At 42.2% G+C, this 24426-nt stretch overlaps 1 protein-coding gene across 4 annotated transcripts in view; it reads right to left on the bottom strand.

Annotated features, from left to right (window-relative positions):
- Positions 1-24426, bottom strand: part of CRYL1 (crystallin lambda 1) — a 140834-nt gene that overhangs the window by 28338 nt on the left and 88070 nt on the right. For 3 of the 4 annotated variants that reach the window (XM_050766748.1, XM_050766747.1, XM_050766749.1), the window contains one exon: positions 3116-3277. The exons of the other annotated variant lie outside the window; for it this stretch is intronic. In XM_050766748.1, coding sequence (XP_050622705.1) covers positions 3116-3277 — 162 coding nt within the window. The remainder of the gene's footprint in view (positions 1-3115; positions 3278-24426) is intronic. 4 annotated transcript variants of the gene reach the window in all.

Below are 24426 nucleotides of genomic sequence, written 5' to 3'. Positions count from 1 at the left end.
GAAACAACACAAATGACACAGGAGAAGAAAATGTGCAGAACACAGCCGGCCTCCGCGAACAGCCCTCTTCCTGGGCCTGCAGTGTGGCCATCAGCAGCTCCAGTCCTGGAAGCGCACCCTAAAACCCAGCCCCAACTCCTGCGCTGGGAGTACGTGCCGCCTGGCCAGCGCCTTTCCCAATCCACTGACCGGAAGTCTGGCCCCGCCCCAGGGAACACGTGGCCGTGGCCGTGCCACGAGGGCTGCAGGCTTCGCTGTATGGGCGGAGGCAGAAGCAACCTTTCCAATTCGCTGAATATCCACTTTTGTCACGGCATGAACAAGCCTCCCTTTTCTTCATCCTATTTTCGGCCCAGGCAAAAATCACTAATGATTGAAACAAAGGGCCCCAAGCAGGGACTGGGGGCCGCAGGGTGGGCTCCTGGCTGGCCACGAGGGGGGGGCTTCGTGGAAACTGGGGTTCCTCAGAGATCACAAATAGGTCTTGATTTTGTAGGGACTGCCTGTCCAGTCCCCTAGAGGTCCCGTGGGGTGAGCAAGAGGTGGGGCCGGGCGGGGTGCCTTTCTCCTGTAATTCCATCACTTTGGGAGGCTGAGACAGGAGGCTTGCTTGAGGCCAGAAGTTCAAGGCTGCAGTGAGCTATGATGGCACCACTGCTCTCCAGCCTGGGCGACAGAGCCACAGAAAAAGAAAAAAAGAGAGAGAGAGAGAGAGGTGGGCAGCTGGAACATAGAGGAAAGAAAGGGAAAAGTCCAAAGATGGCTAATTTGGGTTATTTGATTTGCTTTAATTAACATGGGTTTTGTTTAAAAAGAATTTGTAACAATAAGGAAGATATTTTTAAATTATTATTATTATTTTGAGACGGAATCTCGCTCTGTCGCCCAGGCTGGAGTGAGCGGTGCGATCTCGGCTCACTGCAAGCTCTGCCTCCCGGGTTCACGCCATTCTCCTGCCTCAGCCTCCCGAGTAGCTGGGACCACAGGCGCCGCCACCACACCCGGCTAATTTTTTGTATTTTTAGTAGAGACGGGGTTTCATCGTGTTAGCCAGGATGGTCTCGATCTCCTGACTTCGTGATCCACCTGCCTCGGCCTCCCAAAGGGGAAGAATAATTTTTAAAATAAGGTCTGGACTTTATGCTGTTTCATTAAATAAGTGAGCAATAGTGGGATGGAACAAGAGTAGGAAGGAGGGAGAGAAGTGTCATTATTCAACAGTTACCAACTCCTGCTGGTCAAGGGACTGGGTTGGGTGTGAGGGAGAAGAGTGTGACTCAAGTGTCCTCTCACCCATCTGGCAATTTAAAATTAAAGAGACACAGTAAAGGTCTCGTCAGAGAACTCAGGAGGTATTTTCTGAACAACTTTATTTAGATTAGTTTTGTTTTGAACTAACTTAGAAGCAAGAACATGGGTTAGAAATTAGGAGGCTGACCCCTTCCACTGAAGCAATCAAGCAGCAACCTAGACAGTGCTGAGGCCTCCAGGAGCCCTTTCTGCAGACGTGTGTATGTCACCAAAGCAAAGGCACGGCAGGCTTCTCAGGACTCGCTTTCAATTAGGGTCCCTCGTAATGCTAATCTCACTCATATTTGAGTGGTGACCAAATGTGACGGGTTCTCTTCCATTTTTATGCATCTCAGCCTCCTTATTTTATAACCATTCCTCATTCTTTCCATCGAATCTCCCAGGACCATGCAGCTATGTAAATGGTGTTCCAAGTTGCTGCTCTTCTTAGCACACAAAACCTGGTGGGCATCTACAGATGTGGTAGGCGATTACCTCCACACTCGAAATGGCTCTTGCTCAGAAAGAGGAATTGCCCCGCTCTTGATCCTAGGCCCTGGTCACTCATGCTCGGAATACTGCCCGACTGCTGTGACATCATTGCTCCCCTCTCTGACCCGTCTTCATCCCAGGAAGGACCTTCATGTTACCCTCCCCAAGCAGCACTTCCACGACATCACACTGATGCTCCGGACCCAAGCTGTCTGTCCCAGCTCTTCAGAGTAACGCTCACGATTCTCCAGACCCAACCATTACTGAGCCCTCCAGTGTTCTCCCATGGCACCAAGGCTTGTGTGCTCATGCCACCAGGCTGGCCTCCCACAACTCTGCACACCGAGAGGGTCCTTGGCCCAAGGTCTTTGCTTATGCTCTTCCCCAGGCTCGGACCCTCTCATCCCTTCATCAGCCCAACCAGTTCCTAGCCAGGCTGGGCCCTCTGTGTTGCTTCTCCCTGATCTGAACCTCTGACAACCTGGTGATGCCAAAGGTGTGGTCACTATTTTGTACTATTATAGTTATCACAGCTTGAGCTAAGTCACCTTTCCCGTTCGAACAGGCGTCCTGGTTCTCCAAGGTCACACTGAGCTCACAGTTGGGGCTCAAATGTCGTTCACTGAGTCTCCTCATTCCCCTTTCCTCACTTCAATACGTTAACCGCTAAAAGATTCCTTGAGTGCTTGCATGCCAATTTGAAACTTACTGTCCAAAGCACCTCATAATGTACTCCTGGCAAATAAGCTTGCACAGTTAATTACAGTGAGTGGGTGGAAGGGAACCACACGGGGAAAAAAAGTCCTTAAAGTCAGACCTGCAGTCAGAATCTCAGGAGCAGGACCCATTTTAACATTTTAACAAAATGGATCCTACTCTGAATTTTGTTGAGTAAACTACACCGTGCAAGTGACATATCTATAGAATCCTACACAATGTATATGTTTTTGATGCAGCACTTTTACATTGATAGTAGAATTATTTGTTTATTAGTCGGCCTCCTCAGCTACACAGTTACTTGGGGGTGAAAGTCTCAAAGCATTGTTCACTCTATTCCGTTGCACGTTAGGTACACAGATATAAATCCAAGGAATTTTGGGATAAAATTCTTTTTTAAAATGCTGGTATTGTGCAACTCTGTAAATACAATAAGAACCACGGAACTGCACAATTTGAATTGGCAAACTGTGTAAGTGAATCATATCTTAATAAAGCAGTTTAAAAGACTAATGGATTACTCACAAGTTATTGGCCCGCTCCCCCACAAAATAAAAATTAAAAAAAAAAAAAACAGAATGAGATACAATCAATCCTCCAGATTTAAAATACTCACAGGATGAGCCACGATGCATTGCTTTACATGGACCAAGCCAGCAAACAGCTTGGAAGGCATGAGACAAGAAGTGGAACTGCTTAAGATCACTCGATCATCCACGATGGAATCTAACTGAGCAAAAATCTTCTTCTTCAGTTCTAGGTCTTCTGGAACACACTCCTGAAAAGGACACATTGAAATGACTATTCATGACCACTCGACTCAGTCAGGCCCCAAGCAAAGCATTTCATGTTTGTTTCATTCCTCAAATGAACCACTTTGAAAATGATGAGGTTCAGGACATGTTATCCCAAAATATGGCAATTTGGCATTTGAGAAAACAGCTGAAGCAGGGAGGTCCCTCTGACCTTCTGCTCTCTCCTCCCCTAAAGCTGTAAGAGAATTTTCTGCCCTTCCCTTGAAGCAGGTCATAAGACCCTCATACCAGAGGTACCCTCCCTACACCCAGAGAAAAACAATCTCCTTGTCTCTGAAGACACAGGGACACAGGGGAGAATCTGAACAAACAGGCCTTGCCAACTTCCCTCTAGTTTAATGCCAGCTAGATCATACCCCTTGGTCCTATCATACCTCTGAAAGACTGTCCATTCTTTATCAAACCTAAGCATAAAAATACGGAGGTTTCCCTGTGTCTTGGGGTCTACACTTCCTTATGAAGGCTGCTGTGTCATGTAAAACTTACAATAAATACATCTGTATGTTTCTCTCTTGTTTATCTATCTTTTGTTATAGGGTCCTCAGCCATGAACCTTCCCATAGGAGAAGAAAAGATTTTACTTGTTCTGCCTTACAAAATCCACCAGCAAGATTTAAGGACAAGAAAATGCTGCTGGAAAATATGATAAATCTTGATAACTCTGGCAGGTGGGTGATGAATATATGGGAGTTTGTTGTACTTTCTAATTTTGAATAGCCTGGAAATTCTCATAATAAAAAAGCCTGCCAACGATATGGGGGTGGATTCTACAAACAAAACACACAACAGCACCCCAGGCAAACTGCTAAAAACATCAGTAGTTATCATCAACATTTATTTTCCCTATCTGCTTTGACCATCAGATCAACAGATCTTTAAGGAAGAATCTCATCTTCATGAAATGAACAAACATGTTACATCCATAATTCCCAAAAGGCTTCTTGAGAATCCATTTCTAATTGGAGATCCTTTTGAAAAAGATCTCCATTTCCAAAAATCCAAAACTACGTTAATCGGGGTAGGGGAGTGGGATAAAGATGCAAATTTGGATTAAATACTGCAGATAACAACCACTCTGAAGTTCTAATTACAAAGCTAGAGTGACAGTGAGATGACACCTTCTAACACTCAGCACTGGCCCACAGGCGAGGCATGTTCCCTGCCACATGAGGATGAAGAGGACACTGCCCTGCTGTGGATGGAAGCAGACCAGGGGGAAGATGCAAGAGCTGCTCTGACACTTTGGAAATACTAGAGCTGTCCTTCTCCTCCTGACATCTGCACCTCTGGGATCACACCAGGGGTCACTCCTAACCAAGGTCCCTGCTCACCTAGGGGCAACAGGTGCTGCAGGGGAGGAGGTAGGGCCTCCCAACATGCCCCAGTGACTTCAGGAGAATGACTCTCAGTGTGGTGCAATAACCATCCCATCAGAATCAACTGCGTGGCTTGTTAAAAATGCAAATTCTTGGGCTCCCATCCCGGACCTACTGAATCAGAGTCTCTGGGGGTGGGTTCCAGGCATCTGCAGTTCTAACAAGCATCCCTGATGATTCCTGTTCCCACTAAAGTTTGGGAACCACTCTTCTGAGGTGTGTATCCCAAGTGTCAGTCCTTAATGCTCTCGGTGCAGTGTGCCACGAAATGCATCCTCAAGGGTTTCCTCTCCATCCCAACTACTCAGCGATAAACAAGGTGCCCTGATGGGAAATGGGAAGGTTATTAGCACTGCAGCCATCTCATGGTCTCTAACCACCTGATCAATTTCACTAAAATGTTAAATTTACATATCATATTAGGTCATGAATACAGTATAAACACTAGCAGATAACAAGAATTGTGCAGATGTGAAATTCAATGCTGAAGTACTACTAGAAATTGTATCAGAATCACCCTTCAAAAATAAATGTTTTCAAGTTTAATTGAATAATGCTAATAGTTAATAATATCTAACATATTGAAATCAGCTGTGTGGATAATGTGACATGAATTTTGCATCTATATTATCTACAAGATTTTTAAAGTTTTATTGTAAGGGTAGGGAGCCCATATTGGATTTTTTTATACTTTTTAAAAATATAATCAAACCATGTGAATCTTTTTAAAGAAACAAAAGGTCGCATAAGCACCACATCTCAAAGACGGAAAAAAAAAAATCAGTCATTTAAGAACTGTAAAGCCCATTGTGTTAACTCCCCTTATCAAAGGGGGAAAAAGAGCTACAGTAGCTGGCTCATTGTATTGAGTCATTCCTGGATCAGTTAAGTCTGCAAGTTGGGTTAAGTTTAAATGGAGCCTTGTAGCAAAGCCAGAGACGAAGAATGATGCAGATCCTGTGTAAGCTAATAAAAGAGTCTCCATGAATAGCCTTATTGTAAGCCTGTCATGCAGATTCTCCCCTGAAATTCTATGCCTTTCTTCAGATCATTTGATTATCAAAGAGGCAAGAAAACCTGAACCAGAGGAAACTCAAATCTGTTCCAATTATGTAAGAGTTTTTAATGGCACATTTGCTTGAAGTTTTGTTGCTGTAGTTGTTGCTGTTTTTAAGAGTGACCCAATTGTGTTGGATGTGCTGGGCTGGGGTTATAAGGATGCTGTCCGTATCATGACTGAGTTTATTTCCTTGCTATTATTCATTCAGATACCCCTGGTCTGAGAAAGGGAGTCTGACAAATTTATCAGGACCTTCCTCACTTGCAGTTGGTTACAAAGCTCAGAGAAGCTGCCATCATTCTCTTTGCCCTAAAGGGATGGGGAGGACAGGCAGGGAAGAATGTCAGTGAGACAGCTGAGAAGGTACCTGCACTCCCTCTGCAAACCAGAGAGATGCGCCCCATGCACTCTCAACTCTGTCTTTCACGGGGCTCTTTCTAGAGACAGGCACCAAACGTGAAGCACTAGCAAAAATTCTACCACTACTAAAGGTAATCAGCTTGATTTTGCTTAATTAAAGGTCGACAGCATCTTTCAAAGCACTGACTTTTGTTTGTTTGGGTTTTGTTGGTTTTGAGGCGGGGGAGGGAGACACAACTCATGACAAATATATTCTCATGCACAACCACCATCAGCATGCCCAGATTTTGACAAATAAAACTCTGGGGAGAGGTAAAGCACAACGCAACTTCCCAGTTCTCACTACTGTTCTGTCAAAAGGATCACCCGCTTCCTTAGACTGATCACTGGCTCAGGCAGTATGAGCAGGTGAAAGGTAAGGCAGAGTTTAGACACTGTATGTGGCATTTCCCGGCCTTTCTTGAAGGGAAAACAACGACATGATGCTATTCCAGGCATTACTTTTAATGCTCTCTAACTTGTATTTTTAAAGTAAATCAATTATAAGCTTCAGTGTTTCATGGTTAGTAAAAGTTACCTGTGTGGTGAATTCAACTTATTAGGGCCCTGATGTGGAAAACTGGCACAGCCCCAGCAAGTCTGCTACCTGGACCATCCCCAGGGGAAGGGCGTGCTGGGTAAGTACTCACTTCTGAAGTTTATCCACTTGCTTATGCAACGTACATTTTCCAAAACATAGATTTTCATGATGAAAAAAATTCTGTCAAGTTTGTTGTTATTGTTTTTAAATCCATCCAGGCATTTAACTATTTTTATTTTTATTTTTTGAGATTGAGTCTCACTCTGTTGCTCAGGCTGGAGTGCAATGGCATGATCTCGGCTCACTGCAACCTCCATCTCCTAGGTCAAAAGGTTCTCCTGCCTCAGCCTCCCAAGTAGCTGGGACTACAGGCCCGCACCACCACACCTGGCTAATTTTTGTATTTTTAGTAGAGACGGGACTTCATCATGCTGGCCAGGTTGTTCTCGAACTCCTGACCTCGGATGATCTGTCCACGTCAACCTCCCAAAGTGCTGGGATTACAGGTGTGAGCCACCACACCCGGCCAATCCAGGCATTTTAAATAGGCATCCTGTTGCTAGAAAATCTGTATTTGCTAGTGCAAAATATCTGGAAGCAGGCTTCAATGTGCTTTACAGAAAGAAAAAACAAATTAGAAGACTTCAATACTTAGGGTACTTTACATGCAAAGAAGATCTATTGGATAATTTTAAGAGGAAGAGACATGGTAAGAAAGGAAATATGAATTAGAATCCTACTGCAATCATAGCAGAAGGAAATCCACTCTCGGGCTGAAGATGGAGGCGTTCTACATTATAAACTCTGTTAGCACTAGTTACATCTCTGGCTTAAATCTGCCTAATTAACACCCCAGTTTCTCTTCATCATTTCTCCCAGGAGCACAATCTTTAAAATCTGTCAGATTAATAGACTGCTACGACAACACTTTTTAAGAGGTGGATACCATAATTATGTATTTAAAAAAAAAGAAGAATCTTTTTGCTCTAGAATAAATAATGTGTTAAGTAAAAGGGGAAAGAGCACATCACATTACAGGCAAGTAACTCACTGTGTTCTAACCAGGAGCTCGTTTTTTTTTTCCTTAAAAATCAAAATAAAGGGCTTATTTTTTAATTTAAAAAAAAAGCATATTACAAATCATGACCGTTCTGCCATAATTGAGAAGGAATTATACCCGATCAAGACAGATCTTTCCAGAATAAAAGTCAGTGTAGACTGAGTTTAAGAATGTGACTTCCTGGGGCTTAGGCGTTCCCGTTACAAGGATTATTGTTGTTTGCTTTAAAGAGCAGTCCTTTCTCCAGGTGACCGCAGAGGACCCAGAGGTGGCCACCGTGGCACAGGCATCGGTTGCTGTCCTGATCATGTGTCTGTCCCATCCCCATTCCAGTGGTGTTTTTGTACCATTTGTGAAATCACTTACTTAGAATTGTGTTAAAATGCTTGACATGAAAAAATACAACTGAAAATATTCCATTTAATCCTGCAATTATATAGTTTTACTGCATTTCTAGTATTTCTCATAAGGAAGAAGTGAGAGTTTTGATTACAAATGTTTCTGGGGACGGAGTCTCGCTCTATCACCCAGGCTGGAGTACAGTGGTGCGATCTCGGCTTACTGCAACCCCCGCCTCTCGGGTTCAAGCGATTCTCCTGACTCAGCCTCCAGAGTAGCTGGGATTACAGGTGCGCACCATCATGCCCAACTAGTTTTTTGTATTTTTAGTAGAGACAGGGTTTCAGCATGTTGGCCAGGCTGGTCTCGAACTCCTGACCTCAGGTGATCCATGCCTACCTCAGCCTCCCAAAGTGCTGGAATTACAGGAGTGAGCCTGTAATAAATCCCTTTGTTATTTTTAACAAAGTGCTGGTAATAGCACAAAACATAAAAGTGGAGACTCTTTAAGTAAAGAGTGAGTTTTAAAGAAGAATGGAAAACAAAAAGTTATGTGAAGGACATTAGTAACTCACGGTAGCATTTTCATTTTTGAAAATTCAGGTTTATTTCCAAGATCCAGGTAGTGGGGAACCCAGAGATACGAGGCTTACACTTGGCACCACTTTTACCTGTGAGGCAGCTGTTTATTTCAAAAGCACAGACAAAATGGCTAAAATGACAGAGTTTTTAACATACTCAGAGTGCCGGGAGAAATGTTGACATTCAGGGCCTGGTAACTGACCCAGGCTTCCAGTTGGAACCCTCAAGGGCTATATCCCTTGAGCATCCCTTATACAAGGAATAATAGTAACAAAAAACAGACCAGTCTTCACAAGGACTGAAATTTAGTCTCAATTTATCTCAATCCACAGTTAAGTTAGGGAGACATGCTCCTAGCCTACCTGCCTTCTAGTGAAGCTTCTCTGGAGCATGATAACATCAGCCAGAGCCCTAGTTTTTCATAAGCAAGGCCTCATACTCAAACAGACAGACAATATTAGGGAAGACTTGAATGAAAACCAAGAGAGAAAACAGGCTTTGGAAACAGACCCACAGGGCATTCGGATAACGATGGTATCAGACATAAATTGTGAAATAACTATAATTAAGATGTTTAAAAAACTAAAAGGATATTAAGCAATTTCAGCATAAAGTAAAACTATAACAAAAATCAAATGAAAATTCAACAACTAAATAATAAAAATTAGCCGGCTCATCATGAGAGAATCAAGGAATTTCCTGGCATGGTTATTGGGTTTAACAACGGACAGATGTGTGGATATTATTAACTAGCCCAGTTGGTTCTGTCTTCAAGCTGGCTTCCTACAGATCTGTACCTAACCAAGAATACTGCTTAAGTGAATGCAATGGTGAAACACACATAACTATACACTAAGCTGCTTTAAAGCTAACCATAGTATACAAGATGAGAACGCGCACTACTTTACTTATTTTAAAACCCAAAATAGTTTTCAGTAGATTTTTTTAATTCCCTATTATTTATTTATTTATTTTGTAACACAGTCCTGCCCTGTCACCCAGGCTGGAGTGCAGTGGCACAACACTGGCTCACAGCAACCTCCATCTCCCAGGTTCAAATGATTATCCTGCCTCAGCCTCCCGAGTAGCTAGCATTATACGCCTGTGCCACCATGCCTGGCTAATTTTTGTATTTTTAGTAGAGACGGGTTTTTGCCATGTTGGCCAGGCTGGTGTCAAACTCCTGACCTCAGGTGATCCACCTGCCTTGGTCTCCCAAAGTGCTGAGACTATAAGCATGAGCCACCGTGCCCAGCTAAAAATTATCTAGTGGACTAGTTTGAATGACATACATAGCTGGGTAAAATAAGGAAAAGGCCCCCACTGACTGCTACCCTGACAGTCCTTGCATGCTTTTGAAGAGGGATTATTCTTTGTTGAGGGACTGAGCCTTCCCCATTGAGCAGAATGGGGGAACTAGCCAGACCAGAGAATCAGCTGATGACCAATAGGGTGACAAAGGCTGGTGTCAGCTCATTCTCACACCTGGGCTCTCCATTCTTAAAATAGGACTTATCTCCCTTTTAATTTAAGACCTGTGACTCACCTCTAGAAGTTTTTTTGTTTTTTAAATCAAGAAGGACTGCAATTTTGTTAATCTCGAGGCTCTAATTATGCTTGTTGGTAGAGCGTGTATTCTTATTAACGACTTAGCAAGATGATTTTTTGCATTGACTAGAGCCTTTAATTTGGGGATAGTGCTTCAGAGACACTTCAAAATCTTCATTGTGGCTACTAAGTACTGAAAAAGAAAACAGCCCTTCATTTGTGGTGAAACCATTTTATAATCTAGTTGGAATATTTTTTTACAATTATTTAAGTTTATACATATGCCGGAAAGATTTAACCAGCAGCTGAAATGTTCTAGTCCATGCTGCAACGGCTTTTGGAGCTGTGAACAGATTAACAGAATTACTCCTGGCACAGGGCAGCTGACAGGCAATCCTACCAGTAGATGATGAGGCTCACTGACTTCCCAATCCACTTAGGACTATTATCACAGATTTCTTAAAGTTCAGATGTCCACAAGAAAAATCTAAGGGAAATAATCAGGACCAACAGAGTTTCTTTGTGACATCGAGAGCAACCTAACATCTGATTCATTCAATATATGATACAAATACAGTTTAATTCACTGAAGTGACTGAAGACAATAGCACACAAACTCCCATTATTGAAAACTCATAGCATTTGGGGAAAGAGAACAGAAATAAAAACCTTTATCCCTGGGGGAGAGGCAGGAAAAGGTACTGCTCACCCTCACCCCTACCCCAGGGAGAGCCAGGAGCACTGAGTAGGTCTGACCCCCAAGTTCCAGGGACACAGTGCCTCCTACTACTAAATCAGAGCCCTTCACCACTCCCCCTCCCTAGGCTGACACATATTAAGTAAAAAGTAACAGAATAATACTTCTGGGAGAGGCACAGAACAAGAATACGAAAAGAGATCCTCTGTGAGGGAAGTGCAGAGGGAAAACTGAAAGCAAAAGGTGGAGCAGATATTAAGGAGGAAAAAAACCCCACAAAACCCTCTGGCCAACCAGTCCTCATCTTAAACACAAGGCATTACTAGAGGAACTTGAAACCTCTAATGCACTAAGGATAACCATAACAACTGCAAACCTAACACCTTGCCCAATTCCCAACTCAATTAACTCAAATGCCCACAATGAAAGCAGAGCAGAAGAAAATGCTTGCCAATTCACAGACATAAAAACTGTTTGCCTCAGTATCTACTCTCCTATTCCGGTATCTGACTTTCAAAAACAAAAAATCATGAGGTATACACAGAAGCAGGAGAAAAACAACACACCCCCGAGAGAGTGATCTTTAGATATGACTCCGATATTGGAAAAATCTGACAGTAAATTTAAAATAGCTATGATTAATATCTAATGACAACTCTAGACAACAGGCAAGATCATATGGGTAATTTCAGCAGAGAATCAAAGAGAATGCTAAAACTGAAAAACAAAGTAACAGAGATGAAGAATGTCTTTGGCTGGTTCATCAGTGGACTCAACACAGCTGAGGAAAGAATCTTTGAACTTCAAGGTTAGTCAATGGAAATCAGACAAAATGAAAAAGAGCAAGGAGACTGAGAATAATAAACAGAGCATCCAAGACTTCCAGTGAAAGTATCAAATAATCTAACATATGTGTAATTGAGACCTCAGAAGTAAAAGAAACAAGGAATTGGACAGAAAAAAATTAAAAGAAATGATAGCTAAGAATATTCCAAAACTAATGAGAGTAACCAAATTCCATATCCAAGAAGGTCAGAGAACACAAAGCAGAATATACACCTCTCCCTTCCAAAACGTTTCCACGTACCTAGGTATACCATATTCAAATTGCTGAAAACAGAAGACAAAGAGAAATACTGAAAGCAGTAAGAGGAAAAAGTCACATTATATACATAAAAACAAAGGTGAGGTTTAATACAGACTTTTTGTTAGAGATAATGCAAGATAGAAGACAATGCAATGACATTTTTTAAGTGCTGAAAGAAAAAAAAAACTATCAACCTAGAATTCTATACCCAGTAAAAATGTATTTCAAAAATGGAGAAATTAAAATTATTCTGAGAGAAACAACTTATGGAATTCATTTTCAGCAGACCTAATCAATCTACAATAATTTTTAAAAGAAAGTCTTCGGGTAGAAGAAAACGTGATATCAGACAGAAAATTGGATCTACACAAAGAAATAAAGAATACGCTGGGCGTGGTAGCTCACGCCTGTAATCCTACCACTTTGGGAGGCCAAGGCGTGCAGATCACCTAAGGTCAGGGGGTCGAGACCAGCCTGGCCAACATGGTGAAACCTTGTCTCTACTAAAAATACAAAAATTAGCCAGGCATGGTGGCGCATTCCTGTAATCCCAGCTACTTGGGAGGTTGAGGCAGGAGAATCACTTGAACCCAGGGGGCGAAGGTTGCAGTGAGCCAAGATCGAGCCACTGCACTCCAGCTTGGGTGACAGAGTGAGACTCACGCTAGAAATGAAATAATTGAAAGTAAAATAAATGTTTTCCTGTTTTCATTTGCTCTAAAACATACCAAAATACTCAAAGCAAAAATAGCAATTCATTGTAAATGCACATGTAAAAGTAAATGGACAACAATGGCACAAAGAATGTGAAGCAGTCTAATACTAGAAGGTGGCCTCTGATTAAAGATGTATACTTTAAATCCTATGGTTATTATTAAAATTTTTAAAAGGACGTATAAATAATGAATCAATAGTGAAGATAAAATAAAACCATAAAAACGTTCCATTAACACAAAAGCAGGAAAAAGAAACAAAGAGCAGATGGAACAAATAGAAAACAGCTGTTATGTTTTTAGCCACCTGTATGAATAATCACATTACATGTAAATGATTTAAACACATCAAATAGAAGACAGATTGGAATTTCTAGCCAGAGCAATCAGGCAAGAGAAAAGAATAAAAGGCATCCAAATAGAAAAAGAAGAAATCGAATTTATTCACTGATGCTATTCTTCTATACCTAGAAAACCCTAAAGACTCCATCAAAAGGCTCCTGAAATTGATAAATGACTTCAATAAAGTTTCAAGATACAAAATCAATGTACAAAAATCAGCAACATTTTTATACACCAATAATGTTCAAGCTGAGAGCCGAATCAAGGACACAATCCCATTTACAATAGCCACCAAAAACCTAAAATATCTAGGAATACTTCTTTTTTTTTTTTTTTTTTTTTTTTTTTTGAGACGGAGTCTCGCTCTGTCCCCCAGGCTGTCACTGCAAGCTCCGCCTCCCGGGTTCACGCCATTCTCCTGCCTCAGCCTCCTGAGTAGCTGGGACTACAGCGCCCTGCCACCGCGCCCGGCTAATTTTTGTATTTTTTTAGTAGAGACGGGGTTTCACCGTGTTAGCCAGGATGGTCTCGATCTTATCTAGGAATACTTCTAACCAGGGAGGTGAAAGATCTCTATAAGGAGAACTAAAAAACACTGCCACAAGAAATCACAGATAGCACAAAAAAAATGAAAAAGTATTCCATGCTCATGGATTGGAAGAATTAATATTGTTAACATGGCCATACTGCCCAAAACAATCTACAGATTCAGTGCTATCCCTATCAAGCTATCAACATCATTTTTTAGAGAACTCGAAAAAACTGTTCTAAAATTCATATGGAACCAAAAACGAACCTGAATAAGCAAAGCAATCCTAAGCAAAAAGAACAAAGCTGAAGGCATCATATTATCCGACTTCAAATTATACTATAAGGCTACAGTAACCAAACAGCATGATATTGGTACAAAAACAGACACACAGATCAATTGAACAGAATAAAGAACCCAGAAATAAAGCTTCAGACCTACAACCACTGGATCATCAACAAAGTCAACAAAAATAAGCAATGAAGAAAGGACTCCTTGTTCAATAAATGGTGCTGGGATAGCTGACTAGCCATATGCAGAAGAATGGAACTAAACACCTACCTTTCACCATATACAAAAATTAACTCAAGATAGACTAAGGATTTAAATGTAAGACCTCAAACTATGAGAATCCTAGAAAAAAACAAAACAAAACTAGGAAACACCATTCTGAACATTAGCCTTTGGAAAGAATTTATGACTAAGTCCTCAAAAGCAATTGCAATAGAAACAAAAACTGACAAGTGGGACCTAATTAAACTAAAGAGCTTCTGCATAGTAAAAGAAACTATCAACAGAGTAAAAAGACAACCTATGGATTGGGAGAAAATATTCAAATTATTCATTCAACAAAGTTCTAATGTTCAGAATCTATAAGGAACTCAAAACAGTTGAACAAGCAACAAACAAAAAAAACATGAAAAATGAGCAAAAGACATGAACAGATACTTTTCAAAAGACATACAAGCAGCCAACAAACATGAAAAAATGCTCACATCACTAATGATCAGAGAAATACAAATAAAAACCACAGTGAGATACCATCTCACACCAGTCAAAGTGGCTATTACTAAAGTTGAAAAACAACAGATGCTGGCAAGGCTGCAGAGAAAAGGGAATGCTTATACACTGTTGGTAGGAAAGTAAATCAGTTCAGCCACTGTGGAAAGTGGTCTGGAGATTTGTCAAAGAACTTAAAACAGATCTACCATTTGATCCAGCAATCCCATTACTGGGTATCCAAAAGAAAACAAATTGTTCTACCAGAAAGACACATGTACTTGCACATTCATCACAGTATTATTCATAATTGTAAAGACATGGAATCAACTTAGCTACCTTTCAACACTGGACTGGATAAAGAAAATGTGGTACATATAGCCCAGGGAGGACTATGCAGCTATTTAAAAAAAAAAAAAAAAAAAAAAGAGAAGAAAATCATGTCATTTACAGAAACCTGGCTGCAGCTGGAGGCCACTATCCCAGGAGAATTAATGCAGGAACAGAAAACCAAATACCACATGTCCTCACTTATAAGTGGGAGCTAAACATTGGGTACTCATGGACATAAAGATGGCAACCACAGATACCATGGACTACTAGAAGGAGAAGGGAGAGGGAGAGGGTTGAAAAACAATTAGCTACTATGCTTACTACCTGGGTGACAGGATCAAAGAAAAAGTAAAAAAGAGGCAGACCGTCAGACCGAATTAAAAAAAAAAAAAAGCAAATCCAACCCAACTCTAAGCTATCTAAAAAAAAAAAAAATCTACTTTAAATGTATGGACTTAGATAGGTCAAAAGTAAAAGAATGGAAAAATATTCCTTGCAAACACTAAAGAAACCTGCAGTTGCTATATTAATACCTGAAAAAGTAGACCTAAGAAACAAGAAATGCTATCAGAGAAAAAGAAGGGCATTACAATAACACTAAACGGGTCAATTTTCCAAGAAGATACAACTCTACGTGTTTATGCACCTAACAACAGAGCTACAAAATACATGAAGTTGAGGTTGCAGAAGATGAATAAGCAAAGTACAGAGGATTTTTAGGGCTGTGAAAATACTGTGTATGATACTATATTGATGGATACATGTCAATATACATTTGTCAAAACCTATAGGATGCATAATACCAAGAGTGAACTCTAATAGAAACTATGGACTTTGGGTGATTAATACGTGCCAATGTAGGTTCATCAATTGTAACAAATGTGCCATTCTGGTGGGGGTTGCTGACAATGGGGGAGGCTATACATGTGTAGGGGCAGAGGCTTTATGGGAAATCTCTGTCCCTTCCTCTTAACTTTCCTGTGGAATTAAAGCTGCTCTAAAAAAAGCATTATATTAGATTTAACATATTTTGGGTATTAAATACTAATTTCTAAAATGTTTAAATTTAGATGAATTTTAAAATTAGTTTTTCCTAATTTCATAATGTAAAAACAGAATTGAAAGGAGAAATAGACAAATCCACAATTATTGCTGGAGACCTCAATAACTTTCTTTCTCAGAACAAGATTTAAAAACCAATAAGATTATAGCAGAGCTGAATAACATTATCAACCAACTTGATCTACTTGACATTTAGAGACCTCTCCACCCAAGAGTAGAATGCCTGCCTTTTCCAAGTGCACATGTAATATTCACTAAGATAGATTATAGTCTGGCCATGAAACAAACCTTAAAAGAATAGAAATCAAACAAAGTATGTTCTCTGGCCATAACGGAATTAAAGTGGAAATCTATGCGAAAAGGATATCTAGGAAATCCCCAAATATTTGGAAATTAATCAAGACACTTCCAAATAATCTACAGTCAAGGTGAAATTCTCATGGGAAATTAGAATATTTTGAAATATTTTGAAAATGAAAACATAATATATCAAATCATTAGATTCAACTAAAGCAATGCTGAGAGGAAAATGTATAGCATTACATGTTTACATTAATAAAGAAGAATATCTCAAATTGTTAATCCAAGCCTCTATCTTAAGAAACCGAAAAAATAAAATTAAATACCAAGAAAGAAGAAAGAAAATAATAAAAATAAAAGCAGAAATCAATGAAATTGAAAAGAGAAAAACAACAGAAACAAATCAATGAAATCAAATCTGGTTTCTCAGGGAAAAAACAATAACACTGACAAACTTCAAAGCAGACTGACCAATAAACAGAGAGAAGTCACAAACTGCCAATATGAGGAATGAAAGCGGGGACATCGCTGCCAGTCCAATAGTCATTAAAAGAATAATAAAGCAATATTATGAATAATTATTTATGCCAACAAATCCTACAACTTAGAACAAATGGACTAATTACTTGAAAGACACAAACTACCAAAACTGACTTAAAAAATAATAGAAAACCTCATTAGTCTATTTCTAGGAAAGTAATTAAATTTGTAGTTCAAAATCTATCAACACAGAAAACTCCAGGCCCAGAGTTTGTCACATTCAGCCAAACATTTAAAGAACTACTCCCAATCTTTACAGTCTCTTTCAGAAAATGAAGAAGAAACATTTACCAACTCACTCTACAAAGCCAGAATCACCCTAATATCAAAATATTACACAAAGACATTAAATCAAAAAAACAATATTTATTCTGAACACATATGCAAAAAAATCTCAACAAAAAAGGATAATACATTATGACCAACTAGAGTTTATCCCAGGAATGCAAGACTAGTCAACTTTTTAAAATCGTTATCATTCATGATATAAACAGATTTAAGAAGAAAAATTATGTGATCATCCCAACAGATGTAAAAAAATCATTTCACAAAATTCAACCTCCCTTCATGTTTTTATTTATTTATTTATTTATTTTGAGATGGAGTCTTGCTCTGTTGCCCAGGCTGGAGTGCAGTGGCACGATCTTAGCTCATTGCAAGCTCTGCCTCCCGGGTTACGCCATTCTCCTGCCTCTGCCTCCCGAGTAGCTGGGACTACAGGTGCCCGCCACCACGTCTGGCTAATTTTTTTTTTTTTTTTTTTTTTCTTGTAGAGACGGGATTTCACCGTGTCAGCCAGGATGGTCTCGGTCTCCTGACCTCGTGATCTGCCTGCCTCAGCCTCTCAAAGTGCTGGGATTACAGGCGTAAGCCACTGCGCCCGGCCCATTCATGATATTTTTTAGAACTCTCAGCAATCTAGGAATAGATGGGAATTCCTTTAACACGATGAAAGATAGCTATTATTCCTATGCTAACATCACACTTAATGGTGAAAAACTCAAGGCTTTCCTACTTAACACTGGGGATAAGGCAAGCTGTCTCGCTGTGTTGCCCAGGCTGGACAGATTCTATTCCGGAATAGAATTTTATTCCACATCATATTGATGTCCTAGCCAGTGCAATAAGGTAAAAGAAAGATATAAAAAGCATATAGATTGCAAATGAAACTGTCTCTATTCACATAAGACATAAATGCCTACATAGAAAATCCCAAAGAATCTATGAAGAAGTCCAAAAACTAGTGAGCTCAGCGAGATTGCAGGATACAGGTCAATATAAAAAAAAAATTGTATTTCTACACAGTAGCAATTAATAATTGAAATTTTTAAAATGCTAAATACCATTCACAATAGCACACATACACTAGGATTACTTAGGCATAAATCTAAGAAAATGCTTTAAGTATGCAGAAAACTATGAAATGCTGATGAAATCAGCCAAAGGAGACCTAGGTAAAGTGGAGAGCTATACCATAATCATGAACTGGAAAACTCAGTATCGTTAACACGTCAGTCCTCCTCAACTTGATCTGCTGATTCATCGAAATCCCAATAGAAATCCCAGAAGTTTCTTTTGTAGATATCAGCAAACTGATTCTAAGATATGGAAGGCAAAGGAATCAGAATAGCCAAAACCATTTTGTAAAATGAAGTTGGATGACACACTATCTAATTTCAAGGCTTAATATAAAGCTACAATAATTAAGAGAAAGTAATATTGGCACATACTGTTACATTGACACATGGATCAATATTATATAAAGAGAGCCCAGAGATAGATGCATACACATCTAATCAGCTGATTTCTTACAAAGGTACAAAGACAGGTCAATGGGGAAGAGAGAGGATTCAACAAATGGTGCTGGACAACTAGATTTTCACAGGCAAAGAAATGTAACTTAGTATATACTGTATATTTTATATGACATTAATTCAAGGGGATCATAGCCATACATGTACAATTTTAAACTATAAATGTTCTAAAATAAAACAGAAAATCTGTGAGGCCTTGGGTTAGGCAAAAAATTTTAAGAAATAACACAAGGGCCAGATACAGTGGCTCACACCTGTAATCCCAGAACTTTGAGAGGCGGAGGCAGGCAGATCACCTGAAGTCAGGAGTTTGAGATGAGCTTGGGCAACGTGGCAAAACCCTGTCTCTACTAGAAATACAAAAATTAGCTGGGGTGGTGGCACATGCCTGTACTTCCAGCTACATGGGAGGCTGAGGCACCAGAATCTCACTTGAACCTGGGAGGTGGAGGCTGCAGTAAGCCAAGATTCCACCACCGCATGCCAGCCTGGGTGACAGAGTGAGACTGGCTCAAAAAAAAAAAAAAAAAAAAAAAAGAAAAGAAATTATACAAGTATCAGGTACCTGGTGCATGCCTATGTCCCAGCTACTAGAGAGACTGAGGCAGGAGGATTGCTTGAGCCCAGGAGTTCCAGACTGCAGTAAGCTATAATCTGTACTCAGGCCTGGGCAAGACCACGATTCTTAAAACGTTCACAGACACCCCCCCCCACACACACACACCAGAATGCCCTCCTTAGCAATCCCAGCCCTTCCTTCTCTTCTTAGCCAGCTATGCTCCTGTTACATGACCTGCCTACCCCTCACTCTTCACGGCCTTTCTGAACCCTCCTGGGTGACCCAGCGCAGGGAGACTCTGGGAGAGAGCGGATATGGAGGAAGAAACTCTGAGCAGCAGAGGGAAGTCAGATGAAAAGGGACCAGCACCAGTCATCAGTACTTTGCCACTCAGCTGCACACCCACACTTCTTTGCCCTGCTTTGTGACAGCAGGAGCCTGGTGGGATGAAGGGGCTTCCCTTCCTCTCTTCCTGGGCTCTTCCAGTGCAGACTGCCAGCAGGATATGAGTTCCCTGGCAGCCCAGCTCAAGGATTCCAGCTTCCGGTCCCAGCTTATCCACCTCAGTCCAGCCTCTGTGGACCAGCTGTGGCCCAGGGCAGCCTCGAGAACAGGAAGGCATCCTCCATCCACTGGACCACAGCCTCGGCCCTGGGCGGTGACCCCTCCAAGTCCCATATTTCCTTGGTATTCTCTCTCAGCCTTAGGGTGTTCTTCAGTGTTCTGTTTAGAATACTAAAGTTAGAAAGTTAATCCCTTATTACCAGTTAATAATTTTTCATATTAAATTTGCCCTTTTCCAAATGGTGTGGTTTCCGTCTCCTGGCATGACCTCCACCAATACAGGAAACAGGTGTACTCACCAAATTCACTGGCTACAAATAATCCTGGCCACACCCTAATAATTAATGAGACTTCAAGATTATCCTGAATGTTCATTGTAAACCTTTTTATTTATTTATTTATTTATTTAGAGACGGAGTCTTGCTCTGTCGCCCAGGCTGGAGTACAGTGGTGCGATCTCGGCTCACTGCAAGCTCCGCCTCCCGGGTTCCCGCCATTCTCTTGCCTCAGTCTCCCGAGTAGCTGGGACTACAGGCGCCGCCACCACGCCCGGCTAATTTTTTGTATTTTTAGTAGAGACGGGGTTTCACTGTGTTAGCCAGGATGGTCTCGATCTCCTGACCTCATGATCCGCCGGCCTCAGCCTCCCAAAGTGCTGGGATTACAGGCGTGAGCCACCGCGCCCGGCCAGCAGCCGCTCTTTTCTAAGAGTTCAGTAATTTGCTGATTTATTGAAGAGTGACATACGTACCGAAGAATGTATACAGTAAGTGTGCAGCGGGGTGGGTTTTCACACAAAGGGCACATGTAAGCAGCAGAGAACCCGTCCCAGCGGCCGTCTCCACTGGGCCTCACCGTGGGGATCTTCCCTTCCCACCACCACTAGGGTAGCCGCCGTCTCCACTTCCACAGCCAGCTGTTCTAATTTTTTATTTCTCTAGATGCTACTGAGGTTTATCATTCATCTTTTCACAGGCACACTGACTCTCTGGTTTTCCTCTTCCTGAAATGCCAGTTCCTATATTTTGCCCATTTTTCTATTGGGGCATTTGTCTTTTTTTTTACTGAGTTATATTTTTTAATACGATGCAGACACTGCAAACATTATATTGTGTAATATGATGCAGACACTGCAAACATTTTTCTTGGTCTGCTGCTTATCTTCTGATTCTGTAAATAGTACCCACCTGCCCCACAGAGGTTCACTGTTTACAAACCCAGCATTTGTTCATGGTTTTTGTACGTCACTTTGTGACGGCCTCCTACTTCCATGTTTGGGGACCTATGCTATCTTCCAGAACATTTTAGTATTTCTTAAATGTTTATTTAATCCATCTTGGGTTTACTTTTTTCATGCCTACTTTTACATGTAGTATGAAGTAAAATTTATCAATCTTTATTAAAAAGACCTGGCAGCTCCAGATACCAATCTTTCCTTAGGCCGCAGGCTCCGGAGCTGGGGTGAAGGCTGGCACCACAAACCAAGCAGCCACAGCCTCGCCTCCAGCCGCTCAGAACCAAGTGGAGAAACGGCCAGACACACAAAGCCACGACACAGCACGACTCACCCCATCTCAGGATCATGGAAACAGCCCCGGGGTGGGAGAAAGCCTGACTGATTCTGGTGCGAGTGGGGCAGGTGGCACTAAGGCCTCACAGAAAGAAACACTCGTGGCCCGGCGCGGTGGCTCAAGCCTGTAATCCCAGCACTTTGGGAGGCCGAGGAGGGCGGATCACGAGGTCAGGAGATCGAGACCATCCTGGCTAACACAGTGAAACCCCGACTCTACTCAAAAGAATACAAAAAACTAGCCGGGCGAGGTGGCGGGCGCCTGTAGTCCCAGCTACTCGGGAGGCTGAGGCAGGAGAATGGCGGGAACCCGGGAGGCGGAGCTTGCAGTGAGCCCAGATCGCGCCGCTCACTCCAGCCTGGGCTACAGAGCGAGACTCCGTCTCAAAAAAAAAAAAAAAAAAAAAAAAAGGAAACACTCTTGAGACTGGGTGTCTAAGGTGAACAGAGTGTCTCCTGAGAGAGGAAAGCAGTACCCAGAGCTGCGGAGGTGCCAAACCATCTTCCCAAGCACAGGAGTGCTTTTGGGCCTCCAGGGGCTCAGCATTGTGGGAGGAGGGGGTGGGAGGACCACCTTGTGGGAGGGATGGGGTGGGAGGAGGAGGCAGGAGGGTGGCCTGGGGGGAGGAGGGGGCGGGAAGACGGCCTGGTGGGAGGGACGGGGTGGGAGGACGGCCTGGTGGGAGGGACGGCGTGGGAGGACGGCCTGGTGGGAGGGACGGGGCGGGAGGACGGCCTGGTGGGAGGGATGGGGCGGGAGGACGGCCTGGTGGGAGGGATGGGGCGGGAGGACGGCCTGGTGGGAGGGATGGGGTGGGAAGAGGTCCTGGTGGAAGGGATAAGGTAGAAGGATGACCTAGTGGGAGGAGGGAGCAGGAGGACGGCCTGGTGGGAGGCCCTGGGAGGGGGTGCCAGGGGATGGCGGTACAGATGACTGTTAGGACACCCTTTCAGGACTCATACAATAAAAGCAATGACCAAATCTGTTGCCTGAAAACAGGAACAAGATAAACTATGACAGGTTTGAGCGTTACCCTAAAGGAAGCTCTGCAATCCAGCCAGGCCTCTTAGCGGGAGGATGGTATTTTAATTGACTTGCCAGTGTGAATATTTTCTTGGCAGGCCCCATTATCTAGGATGCCATTACCTACCAACACAAGCTATTTAGCAGCCTGCACTGAAAATCATAACTAAGTAGTTGTTTCACTCTTGGCCGTATTTCCAAGGACAGATCACAAGTTTCATCCATTCGACTTTGTTTAGGCCTGTGGCTGCTGCCTAAATCCAAAGCTCTCATGGAAAGGGCAGTTTACCCGGAGCCTTAAGGTTGGTACTTCAGCTTCGGGGGAGGGGCTGCCGAGTTTGTTGTCTCCTAAAGCGGCAGCACATGATGTAGGTTTTCCAACACCTGCAGGAACGGCACCGTCCCACGGCCCTAATGATTAGCCAAACGTGCCTAAATTGCACTTAAATGTAAAAAAGCGTATGTAAAACTGTTGGCATAAGAAACTCTAAAAGTCAACCATTATCATTACTAATATCTCCCAGCAATTCGAACAGTACCTGGTACGCAGCAAGCACTTTATGCCTTTTCATTGAACTCTCAGAGTAAGCTGTACTTACCTTGTACACCTTTTGTAAATGGAGAAATCTGTTTCACAAGCTCGTGTAACTAAGAAGGAAAGGCAGCAGAACCTGAAGCGGGGTCTGCCCACCTCCTGAGCCTCAGTGTGGATGCCTGCCCGCCCGCTGCCACCCATGCAGGCAGCCCAGAGGAGACCTGCATGTCACACCTACCAGGCAACCTGCACCAAAGGCCTTTTAGAAAATAAACATGCTTGCCGGGCGCAGCGGCTCACGCCTGTAATTCCAGCACTTTGGGAGGTGGAGGCGAGTGGATCACGAGGTCAGGAGATCGAGACCATCCTGCCTAACACGGTGAAACCCCGTCTCTACTAAAAATACAAAAAATTAGCCGGGCGTGGTGGCGGGCGCCTGTAGTCCCAGCTACTCGGGAGGCTGAGGCAGGAGAATGGTGTGAACCCAGGAGGCGGAGCTTGCAGTGAGCCGAGATCGCGCCACTGCACTCCAGCCTGGGTAACAGAGCGAGACTCTCTCCAAAAAAAAAAAAAAGAAAATAAACATGCTTTTATCTCTACAAAAGTAACATATGCTCATTGTCAAAAATTTAGACAAACCTCAACCAAACTCCACCTCCAAGAGATAACCAGTATTGATGCTTGGGTTTTTTCCCACTGACTTACTTTGAAAAACACAGATCACTATACATGAAGGCTTGCAGTCTTACTCCAAGTAAGATTAAGACACATAGTGATTGATTTTTCTCAAGAAAAAAAATCTAAGACTCCTTCCCCTCTGGTATGTCGTTCTGAAGGAAGCCCACCAGCGTAACAGTCTCAATAACTTCTGTCTCATGAGCTTTTACCCCATCCTTCAACAGGCTGGAGAAATGTTATCATCCCCTTTCTGAACTAGGTGTTAAACTGACTTATTGGGGAGACTTCTCAAAGGCAAATGTGACCCATGTACTTTCTAAACTGAGAGCTTCTTCCTGGCTTTTTAAAACAAGGACAGGTAGCTAGCTCGGGGTCCCACACAAATCGAAACCATGACCTACCATTGCACATTCAACAGATTGGAAAAACTAAATAATCGGATGATACCAAGCGTTGAAGAAGATCTGGAGAAATGAAAACTCAATACATTTGGAAATGTATAAAATGACACATTTTGGACAATACGGCATTATTCGAAGATGTAGTAGTACCGAAAATGCACAAATCCTGCAAGCCAGAAATGCTGCCTATGTCCATTCAGAGAGGAACCCTCAAAAAGAGCCTGCAGAATGCCCGAGGGAGAGCCACTCTATGCAAAAGCAAGACACAAAAATGAGTCAGGTGTCCGTTAAAGGGAGGCTGTGTCAATTGTGCCTATTCCTATTAACCGACATTAAAATAAATAAAACTAACATGAATAAAAAGGTGTTAATGTGTCAATCAGACCAGATCTCAAAAAGCATATGACTGAGTAAAAAAAGCAAACTGCAAAAATATAAACATTTCTGTATACATAAATAT

Source organism: Macaca thibetana, chromosome 17 (genome assembly GCF_024542745.1).
Source record: "Macaca thibetana thibetana isolate TM-01 chromosome 17, ASM2454274v1, whole genome shotgun sequence".
NCBI classification, from domain to species: domain Eukaryota; kingdom Metazoa; phylum Chordata; class Mammalia; order Primates; family Cercopithecidae; genus Macaca; species Macaca thibetana.
This window is presented reverse-complemented; position numbering and strand designations above follow the sequence as displayed.